Genomic DNA, 26,615 nt, shown 5'->3' with positions numbered 1-26,615 from the left:
CCCCTGTGCTGGCCATTTTGGGGAGATTCTTGGGTGAATGAACCGTGTTCTTCCCTCAGACCGGCTGCGCATGGTGGCTCTCTGGTCAGATCGGTGGCCCTCTCAGATCAAAGGAAGGCCAGCAAGGAAAGGAGGCTGCCACTTGCGGAAGGACCCCATGGGATAGGCCTGGATTTAACCTGCCAACCATCTCATGGTGAAGATCCTTACTTTCATCTAGAGATAAGGGGACAGAGGCCCCGCCTCATCCAGCTGTTAAGAGGTAGAGGCAGAGTTCACTCCAAGTTGGCCAGTTCCCTGTGGCCTCCCTCCCAGAGGGTCAGCCCGGGGTTCCTGGCAGCCAGGGGTTCCTGGCAGCCAGGGTCTGTGTCTCCCTCTTCGCCTCGGTGATTCTTCAGTGGGTGACATCACCCATTCCTGATTCCCCTTTCAGAGCACAGACGAAGAAACTGAGCAAGGGAACCCCTCAATGGCTGTGGACTAACAGACAGTCAAGTTCAACCTCAGGTAAAACTTACCATATGGACTGGAAGATGAGCACCAAGACCTCTCCTACAGAGCTCTAGACAAAGGCAGACCTGGGCACCTGTGAGAGGTGCCAGGAGTGGACCCCAAAAGGCTGCAGCTAGATGAGATTGAGAGGTGGTGCTGAAGGAGGAGGGACCGATCCTGGGAATCCTTGAGAGCATCTTACCCAACAACACCCACCCCTCCCATCCTCCCCCTGCCTCCCCCCACCCCTTCCTGCTTCACTTTTCTCATCTGTTGACTTTCTCATCAGCTGATTTATAGACTCCCTGCAAACATACCCCCAGCTGGGGTGGCCAGGGGGAAGCTCTAAGGAGTAGGGTCAGGAGTTCAGGGTTCAAATCCCTGCTCTGCCACCTCTTAGTTTAGGAAGATACCACTCTCCTCTCTGAGCTTCACTTTTCTTCACCTGTAAAGAATGACAACCTCTTCGACCTCTTCCTTGGAGGGCGGATGTGTGAATTCAGAGACTCAGGCTGTGACAGCCTGAGGCAAACTGTGAGGTGTGGGTCCTGCTGCTGAGGATTATTGGCCATTGAGGAAACCGGTTTGGAAGGGGTTAAAGCGAGACCCTGCCTCCCAGGCAGGAGCGAATCCAGGCTGGCAGGGGAGGAGCCAGGCTGGGAAAGAGATCTAGTCGGGGCCAGATGCAACCCTGAGAGGGACCGGGAAAAGACACCGGCAGGGCTGCGGCGGGGGGGCCATGGAACAGGGGCGTGGGGCAGGGTCCCTGGCCTCTGCACCAAGATAGCTCCAAGCCAGAGGGTGTAGGACCGGCTGCTAGGGGTGGGGGAGGAGGAGTCAAGCTCCCTGAGCTGGGGGGGACAGCGGCAGGGTGGGAGAAGACTAGGACCCAGAGCACTCCCGACCCCCAGGCGGAGGGCACTGCTTCGGTCGGCCTTGACCTCAGTTGACCCTGATAGCCCACATGGGGCGCAGGGTCTAATTTTAGCTCCAGCCACTAGGCCCACAGCCCAGAAGTGCCCGCCAGTGGGCACAGGGGCGGCCAGGGCTACTCAGAGGCCACTTGGGCAAGGGGAGGATTGGGGAGGCCAGCCTTGCATGCTGGCCAAGCCACCTCCTGTGAGAGCCCCCACGGGTCCCCCATGGCCTGGCAGACTGCCCGCCTCTCCTTTGAGGCCAAGGTCAGGGGGTGCAGCCAGGAGGACAGAAGGACACAGCCTTGCAGTGCGGTCAGGGTTGCATCAGCTGAGCAGTGCCCAGGGGCAGGGGCCCTGCTGAGAGGGCAAAGGCTGCCTTGGCTGTCCGAAGGCCAACGAAGCAGATTCCTGACTGTAGGAAGGCAAGGCCAGAAAGCCGGGTCCTACCTGGGCTCCTTGTGCCTGGCTGGTGACCTGCTGTTTGACCTCACACAGGCAGCCTGCTCTCCACGGGCCTCAGTCTTCCCATCTACAACAATGAAGACGCTGAACTAGAAGGCTGATTCCAGCTCCACCCACAAGCCCCTGCTCCTGATTTCCCCCAGCCCTGGCTGCGGGTGGCCACATGCAGTCGTGGAGAGGCAAGTCCCTCTGGCTGGCACTCTCGGCCTCTTGGCTCCTCATCCTCCTGAGAGTCTTCCCCCTTCTCCGCCTGGCAGTGCCTGCCAGACCTTGGGCAAGTGCCCCCCAAGGCTGGCCCCGCTGGCTGGATACAGAGCTCCTGCCGAGTTTCTCCCAGCCTGGGGAACTCCCAGAAGATGCCCCTCAACCTCCTCAAGCACCCCGTGGTGGCGGCTGCGACTGGGGGGCTTGCTTTGACGCCTCGAAGTGCAGGACTGGTGGTCTCAAGGTATTCGTGCACCCGGTGGCTGGACCCATCTCCGCCTCTCACCGCAAGATCCTGGCTTCCATTGAGAGCTCCCGCTACCACACGGCCAGCCCTGAGGAGGCCTGCCTCCTCCTCTTCCTCAGCCTGGAAGTCCCAGCTGGAGAGTGCAGCCCAGTGCCCCAGCAATGGAATGGGGGAAGGAACCATCTGGTCCTCGATCTCCACCCAGCCCCCTGCCCCCAGACCTTCCAGCTGGGACGGGCGATGGTGGCCAAGGCCAGCCCCACAGTGGACACCTTCCGGCCTGGCTTTGACGTGGCCCTTCCGCTTCTCCCTGAAGCCCACCCATTGCGAGGTGGGGCACCTGGCCAGCTGCGACAGCACAGCCCCCACCCCGGGGTGCCCCTGCTAGCCCTGGCAGAGGAGAGGGGCGGGTGGCGCACAGCAGGCACTGACCCCTCTACCTGTCCCTGGGATGGGCGCTGTGAGCAGGACCGTGGACCCGAGCAGTAAGTGGACCTTTACCCTTGGGGGCTGGGTGGGAAGGGTCTGCAGTGGGAATGAGCTCAGAGGGCAGGGTGGAGGGCAGGATTGAGATGGGATGGGAGAACCGGACTGGCCTCAGCTGCAACAGGAGGGGATCAGGTTAGACAGAGAGAAAACACCACCAAGAGGGTGCTTTGCCGTAAGGGGTGTCCGAAGTGGATTCTGGAGTCTCCCTTGGGGGAATCTTTAAAAACAAAAACATGACTCACTCCTACTTACTCTTTTTCTCTTACTCCGGTTCCTCCTTCCCTAATATTTTAACATACACATCTATAGTGGTCACTCTGTCCCAAGTTATAAATAATAGTTACAATAAAATAATACTAACTGCTGTCATTTGTTTGTGTACCAGACGCTAAGCTCAGAGAGGTTAAGTAACTTGTCTGAGGCCATCCAGACAACAAGAGCACAGCCAGTGTTTACATCCAGAGTTGCTTATTTCCAAAGCCTGAAGCATTAGAATTCGGAGTTTTAACCAAGAGTTTATGATCAACCCATCAAATGCCTCAGAGCCGTGGAGATTAAGAGCTGGTCACAGATGGAAGTTGTTCCTGTGTCTAACTTGGGGGATTAACCTCTTAAGGAAACAGCTTTGGGTTACAACAAATATAAATGGGGTCAGACCTCCAGAAGAACTTGCCACCTGGAGACGTATAAGGGGCATGGTGGCCTATGGGACGTGGAGAGTTGTTCAGAAACTGCTCTCTCCCTGGGCTAGTTGGGGTGACACGCTTCAGGTGATGGGGCAGTTAACCCCTAAGCACCCTACCCCTCCTGCACCCCCAGGAGCCCAGCGGTGTCGAAAAGGCTGGTTGAGCAGGCAGGAACCAGAGCCCTTTGGAGGTTGTCCGGGGCCCCTGGGGCAGAGGGTTCCTTCTCCATCTCTGGGGCAGACCCGATTTGGAACCTGTCAGTCTGGTGTCCTTCTGTCGCTCCCTCCCTCAGGTATCTCCCTGTTCTCTGCTAGAACAACATGGGCTATTTTCAGCTCTACCTCCCTCCTAGGAATTCTTCACGTGGCCAAGCTCCATTTTCGCCTCTGCGTCTCAGGGGGTCTCATGGGAATGCAATCACTCTCCCTCCTGAAGGCACATGGCCTCCAGGGAGCCCCACAGCCACCAGTAGGAATGGAATTGCCCTTCTGCCTGGACCCATCCCTAGCAGGCATCCTCAGCAGTGACCTGAAAAGTTGGGGATCCCCCCCCCCCTGCTCCAGGCACCTCAAACTCAGAGCTCAGACAGAGCTTACCTTCCATGAACAAGTTTCTCTTGCTCGCCAGGGCCCTGCCTCACTTTCTGATTAGGCACTTAGCTATTCTTGATTAGAGGAAGTTCTAGCTGACTTTAGTTACTGCTGTATGCAGTTGCTGACTGGTGAATCTGAAAGCTGTTTCAGTCTGAACTGCGTTGAGAAACCGACAGTAAAGGAGCTACATTCAGTAGGTGAACTGTTGACTCGCTGAATGTTTACCGATTGATCCAAAATTGGCCAGAACTGGTCAAGGCTTCCTAATCAGTGGGGGCCACCCTCTAAGTAGCATTGTTGATGAGCGTGTTCCCAAGGTGTGATGGCTGGCAGCCTCTGACTGCCCTCTGGACTTCCAGAAGTTCTCTCTTTGGCCTCAGCCCACCTGCAGGGGACGGGACTTATAATCTCCGGAGTAGCTGGAGCCTCAGTTTCCCTGAGGTGCCGCGCAGCTGCCTGAACCAGCCAGACAGTATAGGGACGGAATGAGAGAGGGAGGCCACCAGCCACGGGGCAGCCCTCGGAGGGTGGCCTGAATAAACAAGTACTGGCCAGAGAAAGAGGCAATTCATAGTCTCTGCCACCATCCCACGGCCACTGTCCCACATTCACTGGGCGGGGGAGGGGCGGAAGCCAACACGTGGGGAGAGCCTGCTCTGGGCCAGGTGCTGCGCCAGCCACTTTGCACAAGTCGTGCCCACTCAAGTACCCTTCAAGGGAGGTATTATTATTCCCATTTCAGGGAAAAGGAAACTGAGGCTCCGAGAGGGGGGAGGGAGCCAGCCGAGGCTCTTTGGTGATTCACCACGGCCTCCCTCAGGTTTCTGATGGGAGGGCTACAGCGTCAGCGGCAGCGGTGGAGTCTGGGGTTAAACCGTGCACTTCTGGCCACAAAGCCCACATTTTTCCACCGTCACTGAACAGTCTTCTGTTCCTTTGGAATAAGCCTCCACCCATTTAAATTGTTACTTATTTATTCTTATGAATAGGGAATTCATTCACATGGTACCAAATTCCAAAGGCACAAAAGGGTATACAGCAAAACTCCCTCCCACCCCTGTCTCTGGCCACCCAGTTTTCCTTCCTGGAGCCAAACACCATTTCTAATTTCTCAGGTACTCTGTGTGTGCACAAAAAACACGTATATGTGCTCTCCCCCATTTGGTTTTTTTTTTTCTTTAACATAAACTCAATTCATGTTTTCAAGTCCCCTGGCCTTTCTCCTTTGGATATCGGAGGCGCGGTGCCTAGGGCCCATGACACTTTTAGGGACCCGTGAAAACATTTTCATTTCTTTGAAAATCAGAAGAAAAAAAATGCACTTTTAAATAGAAGAAAATGTTTTGGGGTGCATGGGTGGCTCAGTCAGTTGAGCGTCTGACTCTTGATTTCAACTCAGGTGGCTCAGTCGGTTAAGCGTCCAACTTCAGCTCAGGTCGTGATCTCCCAGGTTGTGAGTTCGAGCCCCACGATGGGCTCTGTGCTGCCAGCTCAGAGCCTGGAACCTGCTTTGGATTCTAGGTCTCCCTCTCTCTCTGCCCCTCCCCTACTTGCACTGTGTCTCTCTATCTCTTTCAAAAATAAATAAGCATTTAAAAAATTTAAAAAAAAACAACTCACATCATGATCCCAGGGTCATGGGATCAAGCCCTGTGTCAGGCTCTGTGCTGAGCGTGGTGCCTGCTTAAGATTCTCTCTCTCTGCTCATCTCCCCTGCTCATGCTCCCTCCCTCTCTAATAGAAAAAAGAAAAAAAATAATTTAAACAGAATAAAATGTTTTAATATATAATATTAATATTTCTTTTTTTAATTGTTTTTGAGAGAGAGAGAGAGCGTGTGGGTGGGCATGCACGCACCAACAAGCAGGGGAGGGGCAGAGGGGGAGAGAGAGAATCTTAATTAAGCAGGTTCCACGCCCAGCGGAGAACACACTGCAGGGTTCAATCTCATGATTGTGAGATCATGACTTCAGCCGAAACCAAGAGTCAGACGCTTAGGGGTGCCTGGGTGACTCAGTAGATTGAGCATCTGACTTCGGCTCAGGTCATGACCTCACAGTTCATGACTTTGAGCCCCCCATCAGGCTCTGTGGGGACAGCTCAGAGCCTGGAGCCTGCTTCGGATTCTGTGTCTCCCTCTCTCTCTGCCCCTCCCCCACTCATGCTCTGTTGCTCTCTCTTTCCCTCAAAAATAAACGCAAAATTTTTTTTTTAAAAAAGGAGTCAGACGTTTAACTGACTGAGCCACCCAGGTGCCACTTCTCTTTTTAAGATTTATTTTTAAATAATCTCTACACCTGACATGGGCTTGAACATACAACCCCAATATCAAGAGTCACATGTTCCACCAACTGAGCCAGCCAGGTACTCTGGTATTTTCATTTTTATACCAACAATGATCAAATGTCATTTATATAGAGAGAGATACAGATATAGATCATGACCTGAGCTGAAGTCAGATGTTTAACTGACTGAGCCACCCCCCCCCTTTTTTTTTTAATAGCAGAGGGGCCCCAAAGGCCAAAGTGCCTAGGACACATGGAGGTCACAACGTGGCCCTGGCTATAGCCAGGTCTCAACAGAGCCCAGTGGAGCCATGGGGCCGTGGTGGAGCCACACTGACTCCATCTTGGGCACTGAGACCCTGAGTCTGGGGCAAGTACCTTATATGGTCACAGGACCCTAAGACTTCACTGGCAGTTACCATGAAGCCCCCTCCGTAACACACTCACACACCCATTCAGGTGCTGATCCAGATCTGCTTGTTTACCTCTACCAATGGGGATCTCACCATCTCTCAAGGCCACCTACTCACTACTCTGCCAGATCCATTACTAGAACTTGTGCTGAAAATGACCTTTTGGACATTTGGTCCATGGTCCTGCATCTATCCTTTATTGCACACTGAACGTTCATTCGTTTAGCACCCATTACCTGTCCATTCTCTGCCAGGTGCTCTGCTAGGCCCTGGGGATGCTAAGGTGAGGAAGGCACGGCCCCTGTCCTTAAGTTGTTCGGTCTTATGGGAGAGACAGATAAGTCACTGGTTATGACACACATTGTTAAGCAGAGAGATGCTGTGCCGGCTACCTTGGTGTCTCCTCTACTTCAGAGCTATGTGACCTCTCTAGGCCTCGGTTTCCTCATCTGCAAACAGGGCACTAACAGCATGTACTTCCCATCTCTGAGGGAGTTGCCGTGAGAAGGAAGTGAGTTAATATGTGTAAAGCATGTAGTGCCTGAACAAAGTACATGCTCGGTAAAAGCTGGCATGGCTCATTACCACTGTGGTGCACACAGAAGCCGTGGGGGCAGAGAGGAGGGAGCCATCTCTGGAAAGATCAAGGAGGGCTTCCCAGAGGAGGTGAAGTTTGAGCTTAGACATTTAAGATCGAGTAGGAAGAATTCCTTGGGCTATAAGGCAGAGAGGGGTGTCCCAGGCACTCCCTCAGGAGAAGGATATACAGAGACACAGAGGAGAGGACAGTGGAGGTTTGTGAGGACTGAGGGTACAGTTTATTCAGAAAGCTCTTTGTCTCTGGGTTCTCTGAAGCCGTAAACTTATGGGTTTTCAGCCTCCAAGGGCTTTACTGGGGAGGGGAGGAGGGCTGTGGCTGGCTGGTGCTGTGGCACCAATGAGGTGGAGAATGTCCTGTTGTTTAACGTGTGGCTTCTCCCAGAAGAAGCCTGGTGGCCACCTGAGCAGTGGAGACAGAAGGCAGGAGGCAGAAACCCTGGGAGACCCCCTAAGCAGCAGCAGTGGGGTAGTTCAGATAACCCAGGGGCAGGAGTTAGCATATTTGATTCTAGTTCCAGCTCTGCTCCAACCCTTTCTGAGACCCTCAGCTAGTCCTTGGGTCTCTCTGAGATTCAGTCCCCCCGTCTGTTCAGTGGGGGTTAGTCCAGAAGCTAAGCGCTCCAAGGACTGCTTCTTGAAGGTTCAGACTCAGACCAGATAGGCTGTAGCTGAGGAGGGTCTGGGACCCTCGGGGCCATATTCATCAGTCCCATTCTGAGCAGGCGTGTGAGCCCAGGAGTCCTGCCCCTCCAGGCCCTCCCTGCACCTCCCAGTAGTAGGTCACGGGCACTGCTTCCCTGGGTGGGCAGTTGCAGGGAGGTGGCTCCTGCCCATCCCCCCACAAATACACACAGCCTGAGTGTGGCCCAGGGGGTGGGGGGAGAAGGTGGGAGGAACAGAGGAGGCCTGTCCTCTGGGCAAGGGGGCCTCTGGGCAGCAGCTTCCTGTGCGGTTCCAGGCTGGGGGCCCAGCCCACCTCCTGACAGAGGAGCCTTTCATGGGCCTGGGCTCTCGGGCTAGGGAGAAGGCTGGGCAAGGGGGCCAATCAGGTGAGGGCTGCCCCAGAATCTGCGTGTGGCAGAGCAGTGGGCTGGCAAACGTGTGCCTGCCCAAGTCAGACCAGGCCTTGGAAACAGCTGGTCCCACTACCTCCCGTTTTGCAAATGAGGAAGCCGAGATCCAGAGAAGAGAAGGGGAGAGGTGTAAGACCTCCAAGGGTAGAGGCAGAACTAGAACCCAGGGCTCCTGCCTCCTAGCCCAACCACGAATGAGGGGCAAGTGTGAAGCTTGGTGTGTGTTAGTGTTCGGTGTGTGGCTGTGTGTGTGCATGAGGGTTAATGTATGAAGCACGGATGATGGGCTTGCATGTTCTGAATTTGGGAGTGTTCGTGTGGGGGGTTGGGGAACCATCCAGGGAGCCAGGTGGGGTGAGGGGCCGCTGTCTCAGGCCTCATATGTGTGGGACCCCTTCCTGTACCTCCTTAGGACCCACCCTGGGGGAACGCTACCCAATGCCACCTTCTGCCTCATCCCCGGCCACCGTCCTGATGCCTTGCACTTCCTTCAAGCCCTGCAGGTACAACCCCAACTTAGGCATCCCCTGTCCCTGTCCCCCACACGCCGGAGCTGGCAGGGTACTTCTGGACTCAGGCCAACGGGAAGGGGCAGGGAGCAGCCCATTCCTTTACTCTGGGACTCAGGCGTGCCTACAGCCACACTCACCACACCCTCTGTAGAATAACCCACTTTTCTCTCTTCTTTGCCCCTTGCCCCCAACCAAATCAGCTGCTAATTTGGAACCAAGGGAGGGGGAATGTGTTAGGATATAGGACTGGGCTCCCCAGTGACTCCTGTTTCCCCCAGGCTGGCTGCATCCCTGTGCTTCTCAGCCCTCGGTGGGAGCTGCCCTTCTCCGAGGTCATCGACTGGACCAAGGCGGCCATTGTAGCTGATGAGAGGCTCCCATTTCAGGTAGCTCAGGGCCCTGCCTACAGGATGGGGACTGGCCCCCAGACTGATCTCAGTCCTCATTCCTATCCTCTTATGTGCATATTGATGATTTTGCCCCAAACCCCAAGCCTCTGGGGCTCCCAGAGGATCAGAACTCCTGAGGGTACTAAGAGCAAGTTGTGAGCCTTTTCCAGCCTCAGTTCCCCCATCTGTACAATGGGATAGGTTAGATCAGATGATCTCCATGGGCCCAGCTCCACTGGTCCATGACTGGACTAACTTAAAGGAAAGCCACAGAAAATCCCAAATCTGACTGCCTCCATGGAGGCTGGGGTGGGGAAAACAAAATGCACAGTGACTTTTCCAGCTGATGAAACTAACCTGCCTGGCTCTGGAAAACGTATGCATAAGCCTTGAATCCCCTGAGAAGTGAGAGCGGTATGGCAGTTAATAATAATAGCTACCAGTCGCTTAGTCTCTACTATCTGCTAAGCACTTACTGTGTATTATCTCATTTAATCCTCACAATTTACCCTATGAGGCAGGTACTATTACCATCCCCTCTTTACAGATGAGGACAAAGACTCAGAGAGGTTAAGTAGTTTGTCTGCAGTCACACAGTTACTAAGTGGCATTTAGGCCCAGCTCTGTGTGACCCTTGAACTCTTGACTGCTAAGTCACCTGGGACTTGGCCAAGGGTAGCTGCAGCTAACCCACCTGAAAAACCGTGGGGAGAAGGCTTCTGGTTCCCAGACCTCCAACCTGGATTGTCCCCACCCCAGAGTCAGTCAAAGACAAGGCCCCGTGACTTCTCCTTTTCTCTCTCCGTGCTTCAGGTCCTCGCTGCCCTCCAGGAGATGCCCCTCACGCGGGTCCTTGCCCTGCGTCAGCAGACCCAGTTTCTATGGGATGCCTACTTCTCCTCAGTGGAGAAGGTCATGCATACCACTCTGGAGGTGAGGGGCACTTACATGCTGGGGGCCATGGTGCTTGGCTCCTGCCTCTCCCCTGCTCCTTCTCCGCACCCCTCTCTCTGGACACTTCTTCTGCCCCAGTATTTGGACGTCCCCCTTGAAGATGCCTCAGGATGAATCTGAGACTTGACTCTGAGCTCTTGGACAAGTGCCTTCTCCAGTCTTGGCCTCAGTTTCCCCATCTGTAGAAGGACAGCTCTGGTCAATAGATTTCAAAGCACGTGCCACCTTGCCAGGCCAGGTGACGGGCAGTGGCTGCCTGGGGTGCTGGGTTAAAAGGGATTCTGGGTCCACAAAGAATGTCACAACTTGCTAGCGATGTCTGCCGTGAGTGAGGAAAGAAAGGGAGGGAGCAAGCACATCGTCATCCGCCAACTCCGGACACCATCACTGAGTGTCCCTACTCTGGATTTCTGCGCCTGAACCCCTTGGTGACGCAGCTGCTGCCCTCCCTGGAGCCTGGAGGGGGAGGGGCGGGGCTCCGCCAGGGCCCCGGCCGCACTTCCCCAGACCCCGCCCATAGCCACGCTGGCCACTGCCTCTGCACAGCCCTCTCATTTCACAGATTATTCAGGACCGGATCTTTGGAGCATCTGCTCACGCCTCGCTACTGTGGAACAGCCCCCCGGGTGCACTCCTGGCCTTGCCCACTTTTTCCACAAGCCTCTCGGACTTCCCCTTCTACCACCTACAATGGGGTACGCCCTGGGGGTGGGACAATGGGGTACGTCCTGGGGGTGGGACAACTTGAAGTCCCTTCACCAACTCTTTCCCAGTCTGTCCCAGCCTCAACCATACAGTCCCGCCAAGCCCTTCCCTGATTCTCCAACAGCTCTCCTGGCTCCCAGAGTCCCCAGCTCAGGTCACTCTTTAGGCGGTCCCGTCCCCTCCTACCCTAACAACCGTGTCTCATTCCCTCAGGCTCGCGCCCTGTGGGCAGGTTCAGCGCCCTGATCTGGGTGGGGGCCCCAGGTCAGCCCCCTCTGAAGCTCATCCAGGCGGTGGCAGGCTCCCAGAACTGTGCCCAGGTCTGTCCCCTTGCCCGCTGGGGTCTTGGGATCCAGGGTGGGGGGCCGGGACAAGGTCAGGGCCCTTGAAGACCATCTAGACCCCAAGCATAACCACACATTTTGCGGGGAGGCACATCCCTGCCCTCCTATTTAAGTCCCAAGTTTCTTGTTCCTTTCCTCCCTCCTTCCCTCATGGAAATTGACAAAATCATCTAAAAAGCAGGTGCCCCTTGGGGAGGCTGGAGAAGTAAACATACATTCATGTGTTAACCCATCAGTCATTCTCTGAGTGTCCGGCCATGGGCTTGATGCTGGGGATGCAGAGAAAAAGCAGGAAAGGATTCTGCCCTGGATTCAGATTCAGTCAGCATTCCCTTCCCTGGCACACACTGTCAAATCTCACTTCCAGAGAAGCCACGTAGACTTGGATTCACAGGGGAGGGAAGCACTTAACTCAGCCAGCAACAGACAGAGGAGATCCACAGATGCGACATTTCAGCTGGGCTGAGAACGATAAAGGAGCAGAAGAGAATGAAAGCCTTTTGAGAGAAGATGGGGATGGGACATGGGGTCAGGGCCCAGGCTAGGGGCTACCACAACTGACTCTCCTTTTTTAAATGTTTATTTCGTTTTGAGAAAGAGATAGAGCATGCGCAGGGGAGGGGCAGAGAGAAAGGGAGACACAGAATCTGAAGCAGGCTCCGGGCTCTGAGCTGTCAGTCAGCACAGAGCCCGACGTGGGGCTCAAACTCATGACCTGCGAGATCACGACCTGAGCCGAAGCCAGACGCTTAACCGACAGCCATCCAGGTGCCCCGACAACTGACTCTCTTCAGTTCTAGTGCTATAGGTAACTGCCTTCGCGTCACTGGAATTTCTGCCTTCCAGAACCCCAGAGGCAAAAACAGGGCAGCACTGAAAGACCTTGGCTCCAACTAAACTCTTGCCCAAACTCACAAACACAGCTGCTCTCCCTTCAGAAACACCCCCCTTTCCTCCTAGATCTTGGTTCTCTGGAGCAGTGAGAAACCACCCCCATCCAGGTGGCCTGAGACAGCAGTGCCCTTGACAGTCATGGATGGGCAGAGGAAGGTGAGGAGAGGAGCAGAGGGGGGGCACAGGAAGGAGGGATTCTGCCCCTGCATGCTGGGAACTGGGGAGGGCACACACAGAGGACTCTCTTTGGGCCTGAGCCAAATCTGGACTTCAAGTTAGGCCTGAAGCTGGTGAGGAAGTCCTCCCTTACTCCTCACTTAAGTATCTCTCCAGGCAGACTTTGTTCTCGTGCTGTGGCAGAGCTTCCTGGAGCTGATGGTCTGACGTGGGTTTCAGCGGCAGAACTAATAGAAATGATTCTCTTCCATCCCTGGCCCTTCTGAATTGTGCTTCCAGAGAACGGGGGTTTTATGTGATGAAAGGAGGCAGAGGGAGTAATGTCGGCCGTCTTGGATGAGCTAGAGGAGAAACCTGGGACCTTAAGGAAATGGGGAGAGATGGCAGCAAATTGGGCCAGAGGAGGGTGGCTTCTAAGAACCCCAGATGCTGTGAGCCACCTGTGTGCTATGTGCTTCTGGGCGAGGCCCTTCATCTCTCCGGACCCGTTTCTTTCAAATGAAGGATGTCTGACTACCCCTCCCAGGGTTGGGGTAAACATGCAATGTGACAAGAGAGGAATCTTGAGGTGTTGAAACCGGAAGGGCCCCTAGATACCAACTGCCCCATTTTACCAAAGGAGAGGTTGAAGTGCAGAGACATCGAGTGAGTTCCAGGTCCCAAGTCCAGGAAGCCTTGCTGTTTGCACTGCCCTTCCTTCTACAGCACCGTCCGCAGGGGCTCCTGCTTAGCAGATACGCAGACAGTCACCGTGGGAGCCTGGGGACGGTTCCCACGGCTGAGGTGGCCTCACCTCCCTCCCACTGCAGGTCAGTGACCGCTTCTTCCCGCACAGAGCCATCAGCACGGATGCCATCCTCAGTCTCGATGCGCACAGCAGTGTTACCACAAGTGAGGTGAGGGCTGGGCCCAAGAGGAGCCCAGTGCGTAGTGGGGACAGAGCCTGAGGGCCCCGGAAGCCCCTCAGATTCCTGGAAGGGGGAGGAGCAGAGGACCAGAGCAGAGGTAAACCCTCCCACTTTTGACACGATCCCAGGGAGCCAATCACCCTCGTGCTCCACAGACTCTTGAAAACAATTTTCGCCTCCCAACTGAAAAAGCATTGTTTCTCCCAGTTGGGACACCCCACCCCCACCCCCAAGCACTCCTGGAGAATTTTATGCTCGCATCTCCTCTCCCCTGAGTCCCCCCAGCTAGGCCGGCCTTGCCTCCATATCTCTGGATGTTCCCAGCCGGTCGGAAAGTCCCTCCTCAGACCTCACTTAACTATCTCCCCAGGTGGACTTTGCTTTTCTGGTATGGCAGAGCTTCCCCGAGCGGATGGTGGGCTTTCTGACGTGGAACCACTTCTGGGATGAGGCCCAGGGTGGCTGGGGCTACACTGCTGAGAGGGCCAACGAGTTCTCCATGGTTCTCACGTCAGCTGCCTTCTACCACAGGTAAAGATGGAGGCCCTGGCCCTGGGAGCAGAGGGCCAGAGACCCCCCTCCCTGAACCACAAGCAGGGTGGTGTGGGAGTGAACATAGCAGTCACTATGTGACCCTGGAGTTCCAGGGTCAAGGCCCAGATCTGCCACATCCCAGTTGTGTGATGGGCAAGTCTCCTCACCTCTTGTAAGGCTCAGTTTTGTTATCCGGAAAATGTCTTCTCCTCACAGGGCTGATGTGAAAATCAGGTAAGAAAGCCCTATGAAGGCCTTGGCACACAGATGGTCAACAAATGGTAGCTAGTGTTGTTTTAAGTAGAGCTAAGTAGAGGGTATAGACAGTGTTTGGGTTTGGTGATGGTGGCGACAAGAGAAGGATCCTGAAGCTTTATAAATGTGTGTGTGATGGGTTGGGGACTGTCCCAGACCTTCGAGAAGTTGACCGAAGCACCTGTCTTTGGGGCAGGGACTGAATTCTAGAAGGCCCCTTTAGAGGGGTTCCTTAGACATGTTTAAACCAAGTATGTGTAACCTGGAACCTCTAGTAGATTCTGCAGGGAATTCTCAGCAGAGTGAAGAATACCCCTAAGGTCTGCAGGGTGGGCCTAGGTTGTCCTGTAGGAGGACTGTGTGAAGCAAGGCTCACCCAGAGCAACATCAGCCTGGTTAATCCACAGCCTTCCCAAAGCTGGTCTTTGGAGCTGCCATATTTAATGGCCTTGGAACCAGCTGATCCCCCACCTCATTCTGGCTGAGTTCAGACTTCAGAGCCCAGAGGTGGGGGCCCTAAGGAGCTGTAAGGGAGAAGGCAAGGAGTACACCATCTGCTGAGCACAGATGTCAGAACCACAGAGCACAGAACAGTAGAGAGAGGTTTGTATTTCTGGTGTGAGCTCTCTGAGATGGCCAGGGCTCAGAGAGGGGGGCAGAGGGTTCTAAAGAGCCTTGGGGATTGAAGTCAAAGGGAGAGTGACGTCAGGAGGGAGGAGAATGGAGCCCGGTGGGGAGGGGTGGTGTGTGAATTTGGCTGCAGCCTCTGCCTGTCATTCCCCTTTGCCCAGGTATTATCACACCCTCTTCACCCACTCCCTGCCCAAGGCTCTGAGAACCCTGGCCGATGAAACACCCACCTGTGTGGACATCCTGATGAACTTCCTGGTAGCAGCAGTCACCAAGCTGCCCCCTATCAAGGTGCCCTATGGGAAGCAGCATTTTGAGGCCACACCTCCACTGGTGAGGAACAAGGGGGACAGGTTGGCACTGGGAGGGCACTGGCTGGGGAAGGGATTCCCTCTCACTGTCTAACCCAAATCCTCTTTGCTTCAGGGTTCGGGGGCTTTGGGGGGGGGGGTTCGGAAGGACAGAGGAGACCTCCAACGCGTTTCTCCTCCCCTTTAGGTGCCTGGGGGTCCGGAGCCACAGCCGACAGCCCGAGACTGCATCAACCAGATGGCTGCGGGTTTCGGCTACATGCCCCTGGTTTCCTCTCGCCTGCGTCTGGACCCAGTGCTTTTCAAGGACCCGGTGTCCGTGCTGCGCAAGAAATATCGCAGCCTGGAGAAGCCCTAGGAGCGGTCAGAGGAGCCCCCAGCCCTGCTCCCACCGGGCGCCGCACCTGCTCGGGGCGGGGGAGGCGGTGCATCAGCTCCCTCCCTTGGAACAACGGGAGACCCAATCAAGGCAGCCAGTTAGCTAACACGTCAGATCTCTCTTGGCCAATCACAGCCCTAGCGTCCCAAGGCGCGGGGCCCCGCCCCACCCTCCAGCCCGGCTGCGAGTGGCAGGCCCCAGGTGCAAGGCGCTTGCCCTGCTGCGGCGCCTCTGCCATCGCTGACCCCTTGCCTGGAATGCCTTTCTCGGCTTCTGCGGAACTGACTTCTACTTGTCTTTCAGATCTTCGCCTTCTCCATGGATTTGACTGACCCCCATCCCTGACCCGGATCCTCTGAGCTTTCACAGCCGGGTGTTTCCCACACTGTTCGCGCGGCTTTGCAAGGTACACGGTCAGGCCCCAGGACTAGCCTGGGAGCCCCGGCCATGTCCTCTTCTCTCTGGCTTGGCAAGTGTTACACCAATATTTGACGAACAGATAAAAGAGACATCAACTGCGTGCCCGGCCCTGTGCCGTAGTCGGGAGTATGGACAGTGTGTTGAGTGAGACCAAACTCCGTCTCCCCCCCCCCCCCCCCGCCCCTCCACCCGGCCCACGGGGTTCCCAGTCCGGCAGGAAGGCAGCTACCCGCAGATGCCTGTGTTGCCAGGCACGATCTTCGCACCCCAGCAGTGGAGCAAAGAGGAGCTGAGAAGCTAGTTTCGGGGCTTTCTTCCCGACCTGGCGGAGCATGGGGCCGGGGAGAAAGGGGCTGAGAACGCAGGAGGTCCGTCCCAACCGAGCCCGGGGGTGGCGGGGGGCAGTGGTACCCTCAGCTCAGGCCTGGCCGTGGCTCTGCACTACCAGCCATGACCACTAGAGGTCAGCGCCACACCGCGCTCCCTCTGGGAAAGGGCCCGGAGTTTTATCGCCCCTTGGGTCAGGGGACGTTGAGAGTTGGTGCAGTGCAGCCCAGGATCTGAAAACTGGGGAGGGGGGGGGGGTTGAATTTGAAAAAAGAGACCCATTCCTTTGGCCCACACACTCAGGACTGAGAAGGAGCCATTTCTAGGTGGGCTGGGTGGGAGATGGGATTGTCCCGAGCACCCTGGCCGTGACAGTGGAGTGGGGGAAGGGGCCCTGGTTTCTCCAGGGTTCATCCACCTGGAACTGGACTTATCACTTCCGAAATAAAGCGCGTGTCCTTGCCCCCTCATGCTCGGGCTATAAATACCCCTCCAGCAGCTGCCCGAGGGAGGGGGACTCAGGGCTCGCCTGGGACTGGGGCGACTGTAGAGAGGTGGGGGTGGCTGGTCCAGCCCAGGTCCAGGGTGTCAGGTGTTTTCCTGCTCTGATGGCCTCACAGCTTTGGAAACTCTCGTGATCAGCTCACCCTGGCCAGCGAGAACATGCTGTCCAAGGCTTCCCACCCCCATTCTCCAGTTTGACCTCTGGCCCTTGGATGATTCAGGTCCTCCCTGGAACCAGTCACAGCTGGGGTGCAGAGAGGGCTCTCTCTCCCTTGGGAGGCATGGGGCTGCCAGAGTATTGGGGGGGGGGGGGCTGGGAGTTGAGGAGGGAAGGCATTCTGGCCCAGGATCAAGAACAGTTGAAGGTGGGTGAGGGAGCACACAGCTGTGGCCCAGGCAGCCTTCCCAGGGCAGGGAGGGCTCTGAGTGCCAGGCCCAGCCAAGGGAAAGAGGCATCTTTCCCCTCCCCACTCACAGCTACAGCACCCAGACACTGAACTGGCTTGGCACAGCCTTACCCACGGAGGGCACTGCCAGGCCCAAGGGCTCACACTGTACCAACATGCAGCCCAGAACAGGCTTTCAGCTCCTGCTGTAAAGGGAGGCCGGGGTGACTGAGGTAGAAACCCCAGACCTGCTTTACACTGGCCATGGGCCTTTAGGCAAGTGACTCCACCTCTCTAGCTTTGGTTTTCCTTCCCATCTGTACAAGTGTAATACCACAAATACCCTCTCTTGAGAGGGCTGTAAGGATTTGACACCCAGTAGAGATCAAGATCCAGGTTCCTGGGGCCTGCAGTGGCTGCAGGGGAGAGAGGGTTTGCTTCTCCAGAGATTGGAGTAGAATAGAACACAGCCATCTGCAGTACCCACCCCCCCACACACACACACACACACTTCCGAGCCACATGACTTCCCACGGATTTTGAGGGGCTGAAGAACCTACTGACCTAGATCACAGGTAAGCCTGGATGGCCATACCTGAAAGGCACAAAGAGGTTATTTCACAGAGGGGAAGAAAGAGGTTCACAGGGGAAGGCGAGTGACCAACCCCTCCTCTTCCAGTCCTGAATCCGGGCAGAGTCAAGATCAAGTCAGTGCTGCCCCTGGGCAGCCCACCTGGCTCCCCGGTGAGTCAGCCTCATGCTGCACCTTTCCAGCCTGATGATCAAAGTAACCGCTCTTCCAGGAACACCACGGGCTTAAAAGGCTTTGGCTCCAGTCCTGGCAACAACCCTGTGATGTAGGTTCATTCGTAGTCTCTTATTCTCGGATGAGGGCACTGGCTTGTAAAACCCAGGGCCACCATATGACTGGGTGTTCTGCCTTCCCTGGGAGACTGGGCACAGGTCTCCCCTCTTTGTCTCGGAAACACAAGCTGCCCCTGACTTGGGAGTCTGCATACACCTCAGGAAGCCACCATCTCCCCATCTGTTGTCGCCCATGCTCAAGTTCTGAGCAGGGTAGGCTGGGCCAGCTTCAGAGCTGGCCCAGGGGCTGTGGAGCTGTTAGGGCAGGACCCAAGCTGAAGCCCCTGCTGTCCCTCCCCCCCCCCCCCCCCCACCAGTGGCAAAGGCATCATTGTGTTCGCACACGTGCCCGAGCTGGAGGAATAAGGAAAGAAGAAAGCAGCCAGGCCCCTACCTGGTCAGAAGCCTCCTCCCTCCAGGAAAGAGACACATTTGGCTCACAGCTGAAGTGACGAAGGCACAGACAGGCCTCAGGTTCCCTCCCGGTTTCCCCTTCTCAGGGGGGACATGTGTAAGCGTGCGGGGTGCTCTCAACTCCCAACCCCCAAGGTCTCCTTAAACCATATCGTTATAGGCAGAGGGACAGACTGTCCCGGGGCTTCTGCGTAGATCCATAAGGCAAAGGCCAGACAGACTGAAGGGGGGAATAAGACAGTGGGCAAGGGGACATTGAGGCCAGTCTCCCCTCTGTCACTCCTCACTGTGCCTCACCACCTTTCCTGAGGCTGGTGGTAGGAAAGCTTTAGCTGAGGATTAGGCCCAGACCCAGCCCTGCCAGGCACCAATCCAGAAGCTGGAAGGGCTGGGTCATAGTAGCTTTACACTTGCCGTCTTCATCCTTTAACTGGCTATAGTCAGATGGGGGAGGCAGGAAACAGTTCCTCCACGCTGAACACAGAGCAGAGGTCAGGAGAGGGACCTGCTTTATAACACAGCCAGGATAGGCAGCGTTCTGGCTGGGCCTGGGGGACACTCCGCCCCACCACCTGCAGGTCCTGGCCATGGCTCCGTTGGCACCTGGCCAGGCAGTCAGTCCGAGGGGCCTTGGCACGCCTGACAGTCCTTCATGTCCTCAGAGTAGTCTTCAATCTGGATGGTCATAGTGTGGAAGTGGAACTTGCCCTGCAGGCAGGTGCTGGCTGCCTTCAGCACGACCTGGGCGTCTGCATTCTGAGCTGGGGGCCAAGAGGACACCCCAGGGGAGGGACCAGAGAACATTTACTCACTCTTGGGCCCTTAGGAGCAATCGGGAGGCTATCACATTCCCTACCCCCAGCAGCACAGGATACAGGCATCAAGAAACCCCCAGAGGCCACTCCTGCATCAGGCAACCTCCCGGTCCCCATACCTGGCGCAATCCTGCAAGAGCAGGGAAAGCACTGGCTTTATTTAAGGCTAAGAGTCCTTTCTCTGCCACCTGTTAGCTGTAAAAGCCCGGACAAGTGACTTGACCACCCACCCCAGCCCCAGCCCCAGCCTCCTCATCTATAAATGGGGTTGTGATGATCAAATGAAATCATGTCTATAAAGTACTCAGCATGGGGCCAGGTTCAATGCACACCAGCAAACATCTGAGGTCGTTGGCTGCTTCGGGGATGGCCCCAGACCTCTGGCAGCCTCTCGCTCACCCTGCCCTGAGTATCCTGACCACTCACCGATGGCGATGTGGACAGACAGCACGGGCTGGGACACGGTCAGTGCCCAAATATGCAGGCTGTGCAAGGCTTCCACCCCTTCCACGGACAGCAGCAGATCCCGTACAGCTGTGAAGTCCACACCCTTGGGGGTCCCTGAGGGTGGCAGGGACAGGGGCTGAAGGAAACTGCTCCCCCACCCCCACCCCCAGTGCTGTTTTCTGCTGTTCACGTGTTGTCTCCTCAGAGACAACCGCTTTGGCCAGGAGATCTGGTGTTGCCCCGCCTCCCAAATGATCTCCATCATATCATCCTTTTGTATTTTCTCTTCACACTTGATTCTGTCTGCAATTATCTTGTTCGTTTCCTGCCTGTGCCCCCCTCTAAAATGGAAACTCCATGAGAGCAGGACAGTCGGTTTTATTTACCACCATGTCCTCAGTGCCTAGAACAGTGCCTGGCCCATAACAGGTGTCCAGTGAAAACTTTTTTTTGGAATGGAAGGAAGAAAGACAGAAGGCAAACTGGGGACCCCTACACCCACATGAGGCATCAGCATTATCACTCGTATCTGGGTCAGTCACATTCTTGGAGAAAATGCTCTGACCCGTAGCCAGATAACTCGTGCTGACTCCAAACCAGCATCCAACTTCAGACTGACCCTGGCCACACTGAGCCCCATGACCCAAGACCCTGGGGCACAAGAAAGCTGGTGAATGTGGAAACTCGGGGCAGACCATCGGTCAGCGCTAAGGAAGCCCTTAGAGCCCGGCCATCCGCTCCCGAGGCAGAGGCCTCAGAAGGGAAGGCACTAAGCTGGAGTGGATTTGGTAGGCTTGTCCAACACCCACCACTTTTTTTTCTCAGCCTCAGTCAGTGTGCCTCCTCTGCAATGGAAGCAGAATCCTCGCCCCTTTCTCTGCCGCGGGGAAGGTCAATGACTGAGGAGGGGCCTGAGGGAAGGCTGCGGAGCACCAAGTGCTACTTAGAAGTTACCTGATTAGGCAGGGAGGACACATCCCAGCAGGGAGGGGACACCGTGGGGCTAGAGGGAAGGAAAGCACGGTCTGGTCCCAGGGACGTTTCTAGGAACAGCCACACCTGAGGGCTCAGCTCGATGCCAAGACTGGCCTGGGGCCCCAGGAGGTGTTCCAGCCTGTGCCAGGCTCCAGACCCTGGCTCCCTGCCAATGTGCTGGGACTCCCCTGCCCTCTCCCCCCAAACCTGTTAGAGCTGGAGAGCCAAGAACAAAAGGGGAGCCCCACGCCCAGGTTACCTTCCATCAGCACCAGGATCACATCTCTCAGGATGGTCAAGGTCGTCCCCAAGACCAGGATGGAGAAGAGGAAGGTGCAGATGGGGTCTACATACTTGTACTCTGGCTGCAGAAAAAGGGGAAGGCGGAGCTTGGTCTCATCACTCAACACCTCAGCCTCCCTCTCCCTTCCCACCCAGTGCTGAGTCAGGGAGAGGGGTGCTCTCTGCGTGGTGGGCACAAGCCTCACCCTGGCTCTGCCTCCCAGTTCTCCACCTTTTATCCTGTGTCCAGAAGAAGGGACAGGACAGATCACAGCTCAGGATAAGGCACGGTCCCTTCCCATACTTCCTTACCCAAGGGACTGAGATGTGGACGGAACTAAAAGGAATCTTGATGCCAATGGCCCAACATCTCATTTTATAGATGGAAAAATTGAAGATCAGTTAGAGCAAAGGACTACATCACCCAGCTAGCAAAGAGTGGAGCCAGGCTTCAACCCCAATGCCTGGCTCTTTCCACTACATCACTCGGCCGCTATGTGATGGACAATGCCCAGGCATTGGCAGCACGCAGGCCTGGGTTTGAATCTGGCTCCACAATTTCCCAGCTGTGTGACACCATCCAAGTCACTGAGCCTTTCCGAGCTGCCGAAAACACCACCACCCGCTCTTCGGGATTGTTGTGAAGATCACTGACGCTTGGAAGGCATTTGGGTGAATGTTCCTTCCCTCTCCCCACACAGCTGGGAGGGAGCTAGAACCTGGAAAGGGCCACGTGTAGACAGGAGCCCCCGGATAACTTACACTCCCCTGCCCACCCCAACCCCCCGGCCCACCTCCCTCTGTCCCCAGCTCTGACCTTGAAGTATAAAATATAGGCTGCCACCAAGATGCCTAAGCTCTGCAGAAAATCTCCAACCACATGGATAAAGGCAGCTCGGACACTGGGGTTCTCCTGTTGCTGGCTGGTGTCGTGGCTGTGCCCGTGGCCAGACTGGTGAAGAGTCAGCCCCATTCTACAGAAGCAGAGACAAAGCCGAGGGGCTCGCTGACCTAGCAGGTAGAGGCCACCCATAGGGCTGGCCTTCCTGTGGGACAAAAATCCTCACCCCCAGACTGCTTGCTCCTTTTGCCTTGTGAGGAGCCCAACCCACTTGCCTTGGTCCAGAGCACTACAGGAGAATGGGCTCAACTCCAGTGCCAGGCTGGATCTGGGCACAAAGATGCCAAATCTTGGAACAGGAGGACACCATGGAGGTCATCTAGTTCCCCCCACCCATGTCACAGATGGGGAAGTTGAGGCCCAGAGAGGGAAGTGGCTTGCCCAAGACCACTGAGCAACGGAGAGAAAGCCCAAACAAGACCCCCGTGCTCCACACACCCTGCTTCTCACCGAGACCAACTTCAGGCACACCAGCTTCGAAAAAGGACTTGGACCCCTAAGGGCCCTTAGGAAAATGTGCTCCTATAAGAACTAGACTCACCTTCCCCATTTCAGACATGAAGGTTCCCAGTTTATTCACTCACACATATGGGGGGAGGGGTTAGTGGTGGAGTTGATGCAGCCCCAGACTCAGAGCCCTCAGTGGCCTCAGCCTTGGTCTAAGGCAGGACTAAGGTGTCCCAGCTGCCAGAGCTCAGACCACCTGAGAAGTTCTGGTCCTGTGGCCCATCCGTGGCCTCCTTCCACTGAGAGCAGGCATGCAGATGTGTGCGTGAAAAGCACGAGGACGGGGGACTCATAGGGAACCGAGGTCACACTCACATGATATTCACAGCCACAGCACAGCCCGATGTGATCAGCATGGTGCCCCCCTCGACCTCATAGTCCCCAGAGATCAGTCGCTCCACTGCCAGGAACACCAGCACTCCAGTCACGACCCAGATGGATAGTACAGACAGCAGGGCTCCCAGGATCTCTAAGAAAGAACCCAAACCCCACCACCAATCTTAGCATGGGGCCCTAAGACTGAGGAGGCCTCCCCATCCCTCCATGATCCACCAGCCCCCTCCCTACAAAGTCAGGGCCTGGGTCCACCGGGACTCCGCTAAAGGTATGGCTGGCATGGTTGTACCTTACCTCACCACTCATACATCAGAGGATGTCAGAGCTAGAAGGACCTTAAGAAGTCATCTGGGTCAACCCCTTTTGTTTTACATGTAAAGAAACTGACTTACTACAATAGGTACCCATTGCTCAGCTGACAAACTGAGGCTTCTGAGGAGAGACTAGGCCATCTCCCACCAAGAGGAGAATGACAGTGCAGCCCAGAGATGGACTAAAGGGGGTTTAAAGCCTCTGTCTTCCAGAAGGCTTTGAGGACCTTTCCCTCCCCCGAGAGTTGACCCATGGAATTATGTGCAGCATTAAGGCCATGGTCATTTGTTCTTGAAGTGTGACCATTTCATTTCTTAGGAAAGTGAGCTCTCCTTCCCTGCAGACTAGAAGTTCCAAGAGGACAGGGAACCAGGGCTCCCCCATTGGACCGGGAGCTACCAAAGGATAGAAGCCGAGACTGACATCCCCAACCCGTCACCTTCTTGGCCTCGCTCAGGGACCCACCCTACTGCAGCCACCAAAGAACCCACGTCTTGACCGGCTTTCTCTTGCAACCCTGACCAGGGTCCTCACCAGCTCGCTGCCAGCCGAAGTTCATGGTCTTGGTGGCCGGTCGGGAGGACATCCAGAGAGAAAAGAGGCTGACGAGCATGCTGGCAAAGTCAGTGAGCAAGTGGGCTGCGTCGGTCATGACTGCCAAGCTATGTGCTAGATACCCACCTGCAAGGGCAGGACCAGGGACATGGGGGGGGGTCCTTATCAGCTCCCCCATGAAGTCACCTTCCCAGACTGTGTGTGCAGCAGGGAAACCATGGACTCTGGAAAAAGACCGTGGATTTGGGACCTCTCCACCCGTTTGCTGTTGAACCATAGGCAAGGGACTTACTTTCTCTGAGCTTCAACTTCTATCTGTGAAATGGGACGGACACGATCTACTTAGAGGGTGACTGTGAAAATCAAGTTCAAATATGCCCTGGAAAGCATAGTAGGCACTCGGTAAATGCTCTTTCCTTCTAGGCATTCAGGCCATCCCTTACACACAAGTTGTGCATGATCTTGGGCAAATTACTCAACCCTAATGTGCCTCAGTTTCATCATCTGTAAAATAAGAATATTAACACCCACGTGACAGTACAAAGTTGCGAGGACTGGATGAGATAACATGTATATAAAAGACTCAGCATTATGAACATTCAATAAATGGGGCTATTCGGTTTGGTTTTTTTTTTTGTTTTTTGTTTTTTGTTTTTTTTTTAATTAAGTAGGCCCCACAGCCAACATGAGGCTTGAACTTGAGACCCTGAGACTCCAGCCAGGGCTACCCTGGGGCCCTCCAGCTGCTGCTCTGGCTGCTCCAGCCCATCTGTGCCTTTGCATGTTCTACCAACTGAGCCAGCCAGCGCCCTGGGGCTATTAGTATTAATATTACTAGGAACATCCAGGAGAAAAGCTTTTTGGATCATCCAGACTATCCATGCTCCCAATTTCATTTAATTAGCACAAAAGTCCTTACCAATGACTTCCCCAATCATGAACACCAGGCAGATGGCAGAGGCCACATAAAGCTGTCGCCGGGCCTGCTCCTTCTTGGAGTCAAAGTGACTGTCAGGACCCTTCTGGGCATGACAGTAATGGTTGCTCTCAGCGGCTAGCTCAATAGCCTGCAAGTCCAGGCCAGGTGCGGGCAGAGGGATCCAGCCGGCCCCCTCCTGCCACAGAGATCCAGTGTAAGACCTGGCCAAGGAAGAAAAGAGAGGGGAGACTCAGCTCTGAGATGGGGGCAAGGAGGGCTGACTCCAGTCCTTGGCGTTCCCATGTGTCCAATTAAAAGAATAGTTATGGACATTCCAAGCTCGACAGTCTCTGAGGAGTAACCAGAAACTCGTGTTTGGAGTGGGGTGCTGGGGAAATGACCAGTCCAGGAGTCTTGGGGTCTTGGTCCACGGTGTTCCCTCCTCCCCCACCTCTCTCAGCGCCTGGAGGCGGCAAAGACCTTGGGAACTGGGCAAGGGGCGGGGCCAGTGCAATCAAGCACGGAGAAGGAAGGCAGTTCAGGCTCCGGAGAAGGGCAGACCCTCCTCTTGCGCACTTGGGGACACAGGGCCTCCCAGGGCGGGGCTGCCCGGGGGCAAAGTGTCGGGCCAGGGGCGGGGCTCCAGGCTTGCCACCGCACACTAACGCGCGAGGGGTCAGGATCTGTGCTCAGCCGTGAGGGAGGGATGATCTCGTGCCCACGCTCGGTTTTCCCTTCCCTCGCTTCCCCCAACCTCCCGTCCCTTCTGTGTGGTCCCGTTTCAAGCCTCCCGCAAAACCATCCACTGGAAACTGCAAACCGGGAGATGCGTCCGATGCCGCTCAAATCCCCGCTCCTCCCCAAGCTCTCGCCTTACCGGGCTCCGGGCCTGGCGTCCATCAGATGCTGCCTCTCCGTGGGCTCCATGCGGCCCCGCGCGCCCTGCGCTGGGTCCGGGAAGCCGCGCGCGGCCTCGGGGCCCAGGGCGCCCTGGAAGTTGCGCGCGGGACGCTGCGCAGCGCGCACCCACCTGCCGGGAGGGCCCCGCGCGCCGCTCCCGGGGCCCCTGCGCCCGCGCCTCTCGGCCGCCCGCTGCTTGGCGCGGCAGCTCCCGCCCGGGCCGCCCTGGGGCCGTCCGGCTGCAGCTCCGGCCGCTCCAGCCCGTCCGCGCCCGCCGCTGCGCCCCGCGCCCGCCCGCTTTATCCGGCCCCGGCCACCCCGTGTGAAGCGGCCCGCGGCGCGTCGTGTGCAAAAGCCCGCGGGGAAGGGGGAGGGGTGACCGGCTGCAAAGAGTGCCCCGGCGCTGCCCCAGAGCACCCCGTCCCCGGCGCCCCTGGGGCCCGAGGAGCCGACAGGGCCTGACTCAGGACTGGGCGACGGCTGCGCGCACTCTTCCCCGCGCGCAGCTGGCCGCATCCCGCCGAGAAGTTCTCGGACCTCGGTTCGTGGAAATCTGCTTTGGGTCCCCTGAGAGCCAGAACGTGGCTCCTGAGGCTTGGTGTGTCTTCCCCTCGGACTGGAGACTCCTGCGGTCGGCTGCGTTCTTCCGCTCAGACTAGGGGTCTCCTGGGGGCCGGATATGCCTGCCCTGGGGCTGGGACAGGAGCCCTTCTTAGGACTGGCTGTGACTGACTGATCGGCCCATCCTAGCCAACGAAGCAGCGCCAGTTCCTGCCCTCCCGCGCACCCTGATTAGAATCTGCAGTGGCTTTATCCCCACCCCTATGTAGAGCACTGTGGCCCTTCAGCAGCGGTCACCATGTGCGCCGAGTGGACACCACCACCATCCTCCCTTCCCTGCCCTGCAACAGTTCACAGGAGCGCCAGGAAGGTGCCCCAGGAAAGGTCCCGTGCTAATGTCCCGCCTGAGAAGCCGGCCTGTTGGCTTGGTGCCTCGCCCACTTTAAGCTTGGTCCTCTCACAGCGGTTCCTGGGAGGTAGGGACCTTATGGCCTGGCCTTATGGCTGGACTCTGATAGGGGCCCATTATATAGAAAGAACTTTGGACTGGTGACCTCCCTGGCCAGTCACTCCATCATCCCCAGTGCCTTCAGTCTAGAGGACCATAGCTTGGCTATGTCCCTTCTCAGAGACAAGAGTCTAGGGTGCAAACCTCCTGCCCATACCACTGGGAACAAAGAGGGGTTCCTTCAGTCTCTCCTCGACAAGAGTAATATTATTTGGGGGCTAAGTGAAGG

At 56.2% G+C, this 26,615-nt stretch overlaps 2 protein-coding genes across 8 annotated transcripts; one reads left to right on the top strand and one right to left on the bottom strand.

The window, feature by feature from the left end:
* Positions 1-1,181: 1,181 nt before the first annotated feature.
* Positions 1,182-16,670, top strand: EXTL1 (exostosin like glycosyltransferase 1). 3 transcript variants are annotated; one of them, XM_019432476.2, is made up of 12 exons: positions 1,182-2,807; positions 8,874-8,964; positions 9,252-9,359; positions 10,176-10,295; positions 10,879-11,011; positions 11,235-11,341; positions 12,326-12,415; positions 13,246-13,332; positions 13,715-13,875; positions 14,925-15,096; positions 15,262-15,437; positions 15,757-16,670. In XM_019432476.2, exons 1-11 carry the CDS (start codon positions 2,035-2,037, stop codon positions 15,430-15,432), a joined length of 2,013 nt encoding a protein of 670 aa, XP_019288021.2. In that variant the 5' UTR covers positions 1,182-2,034; the 3' UTR covers positions 15,433-15,437; positions 15,757-16,670. The 3 variants fall into 3 exon arrangements, with proteins under 3 accessions (XP_019288021.2, XP_019288020.2, XP_019288022.2); XM_019432475.2 differs by having other exon boundaries at positions 15,262-16,670; XM_019432477.2 differs by lacking the exon at positions 12,326-12,415 and having other exon boundaries at positions 15,262-16,670.
* A 989-nt stretch (positions 16,671-17,659) lies between these two features.
* Positions 17,660-26,097, bottom strand: SLC30A2 (solute carrier family 30 member 2). 5 transcript variants are annotated; one of them, XM_019432532.2, is made up of 9 exons: positions 25,295-26,091; positions 24,418-24,638; positions 23,478-23,624; positions 22,611-22,764; positions 21,705-21,861; positions 20,865-20,970; positions 20,585-20,633; positions 19,610-19,744; positions 17,660-19,129 (listed from the first exon to the last, which is right to left on the bottom strand). In XM_019432532.2, exons 1-9 carry the CDS (start codon positions 25,831-25,833, stop codon positions 19,039-19,041), a joined length of 1,599 nt encoding a protein of 532 aa, XP_019288077.2. In that variant the 5' UTR covers positions 25,834-26,091; the 3' UTR covers positions 17,660-19,038. The 5 variants fall into 5 exon arrangements, with proteins under 5 accessions (XP_019288077.2, XP_019288078.2, XP_019288076.2 ...); XM_019432534.2 differs by having other exon boundaries at positions 18,985-19,124; positions 25,295-26,097; XM_019432533.2 differs by lacking the exon at positions 20,585-20,633 and having other exon boundaries at positions 17,660-19,124; positions 25,295-26,094.
* Between the last annotated feature and the right edge of the window lie 518 nt (positions 26,098-26,615).

The sequence above is a fragment of the Panthera pardus genome, unplaced genomic scaffold (genome assembly GCF_024362965.1).
Source record: "Panthera pardus isolate Hobbes unplaced genomic scaffold, ASM2436296v1 HiC_scaffold_11, whole genome shotgun sequence".
NCBI lineage: Eukaryota > Metazoa > Chordata > Mammalia > Carnivora > Felidae > Panthera > Panthera pardus.
Note: the sequence above shows the minus strand (reverse complement) of the source record. Positions and strands in the feature narration are given on the sequence as shown.

Excerpts from the sequence above, each read along its gene's own strand:
- EXTL1 (XM_019432476.2), top strand. The coding sequence starts at position 2,035 with ATGCAGTCGTGGAGAGGCAAGTCCCTCTGGCTGGCACTCTCGGCCTCT. Across the intron at positions 8,965-9,251 it reads ACTTCCTTCAAGCCCTGCAG|GCTGGCTGCATCCCTGTGCT; the intron begins GTACAACCCCAA and ends TGTTTCCCCCAG. Across the intron at positions 10,296-10,878 it reads TCATGCATACCACTCTGGAG|ATTATTCAGGACCGGATCTT; the intron begins GTGAGGGGCACT and ends CTCATTTCACAG.
- SLC30A2 (XM_019432531.2), bottom strand. The coding sequence starts at position 25,833 with ATGCGGCCAGCTGCGCGCGGGGAAGAGTGCGCGCAGCCGTCGCCCAGT. Across the intron at positions 23,625-24,417 it reads CATGATTGGGGAAGTCATTG|GTGGGTATCTAGCACATAGC; the intron begins GTAAGGACTTTT and ends CTGCCCTTGCAG. Across the intron at positions 20,971-21,704 it reads CCTATATTTTATACTTCAAG|CCAGAGTACAAGTATGTAGA; the intron begins GTCAGAGCTGGG and ends CTTTTTCTGCAG.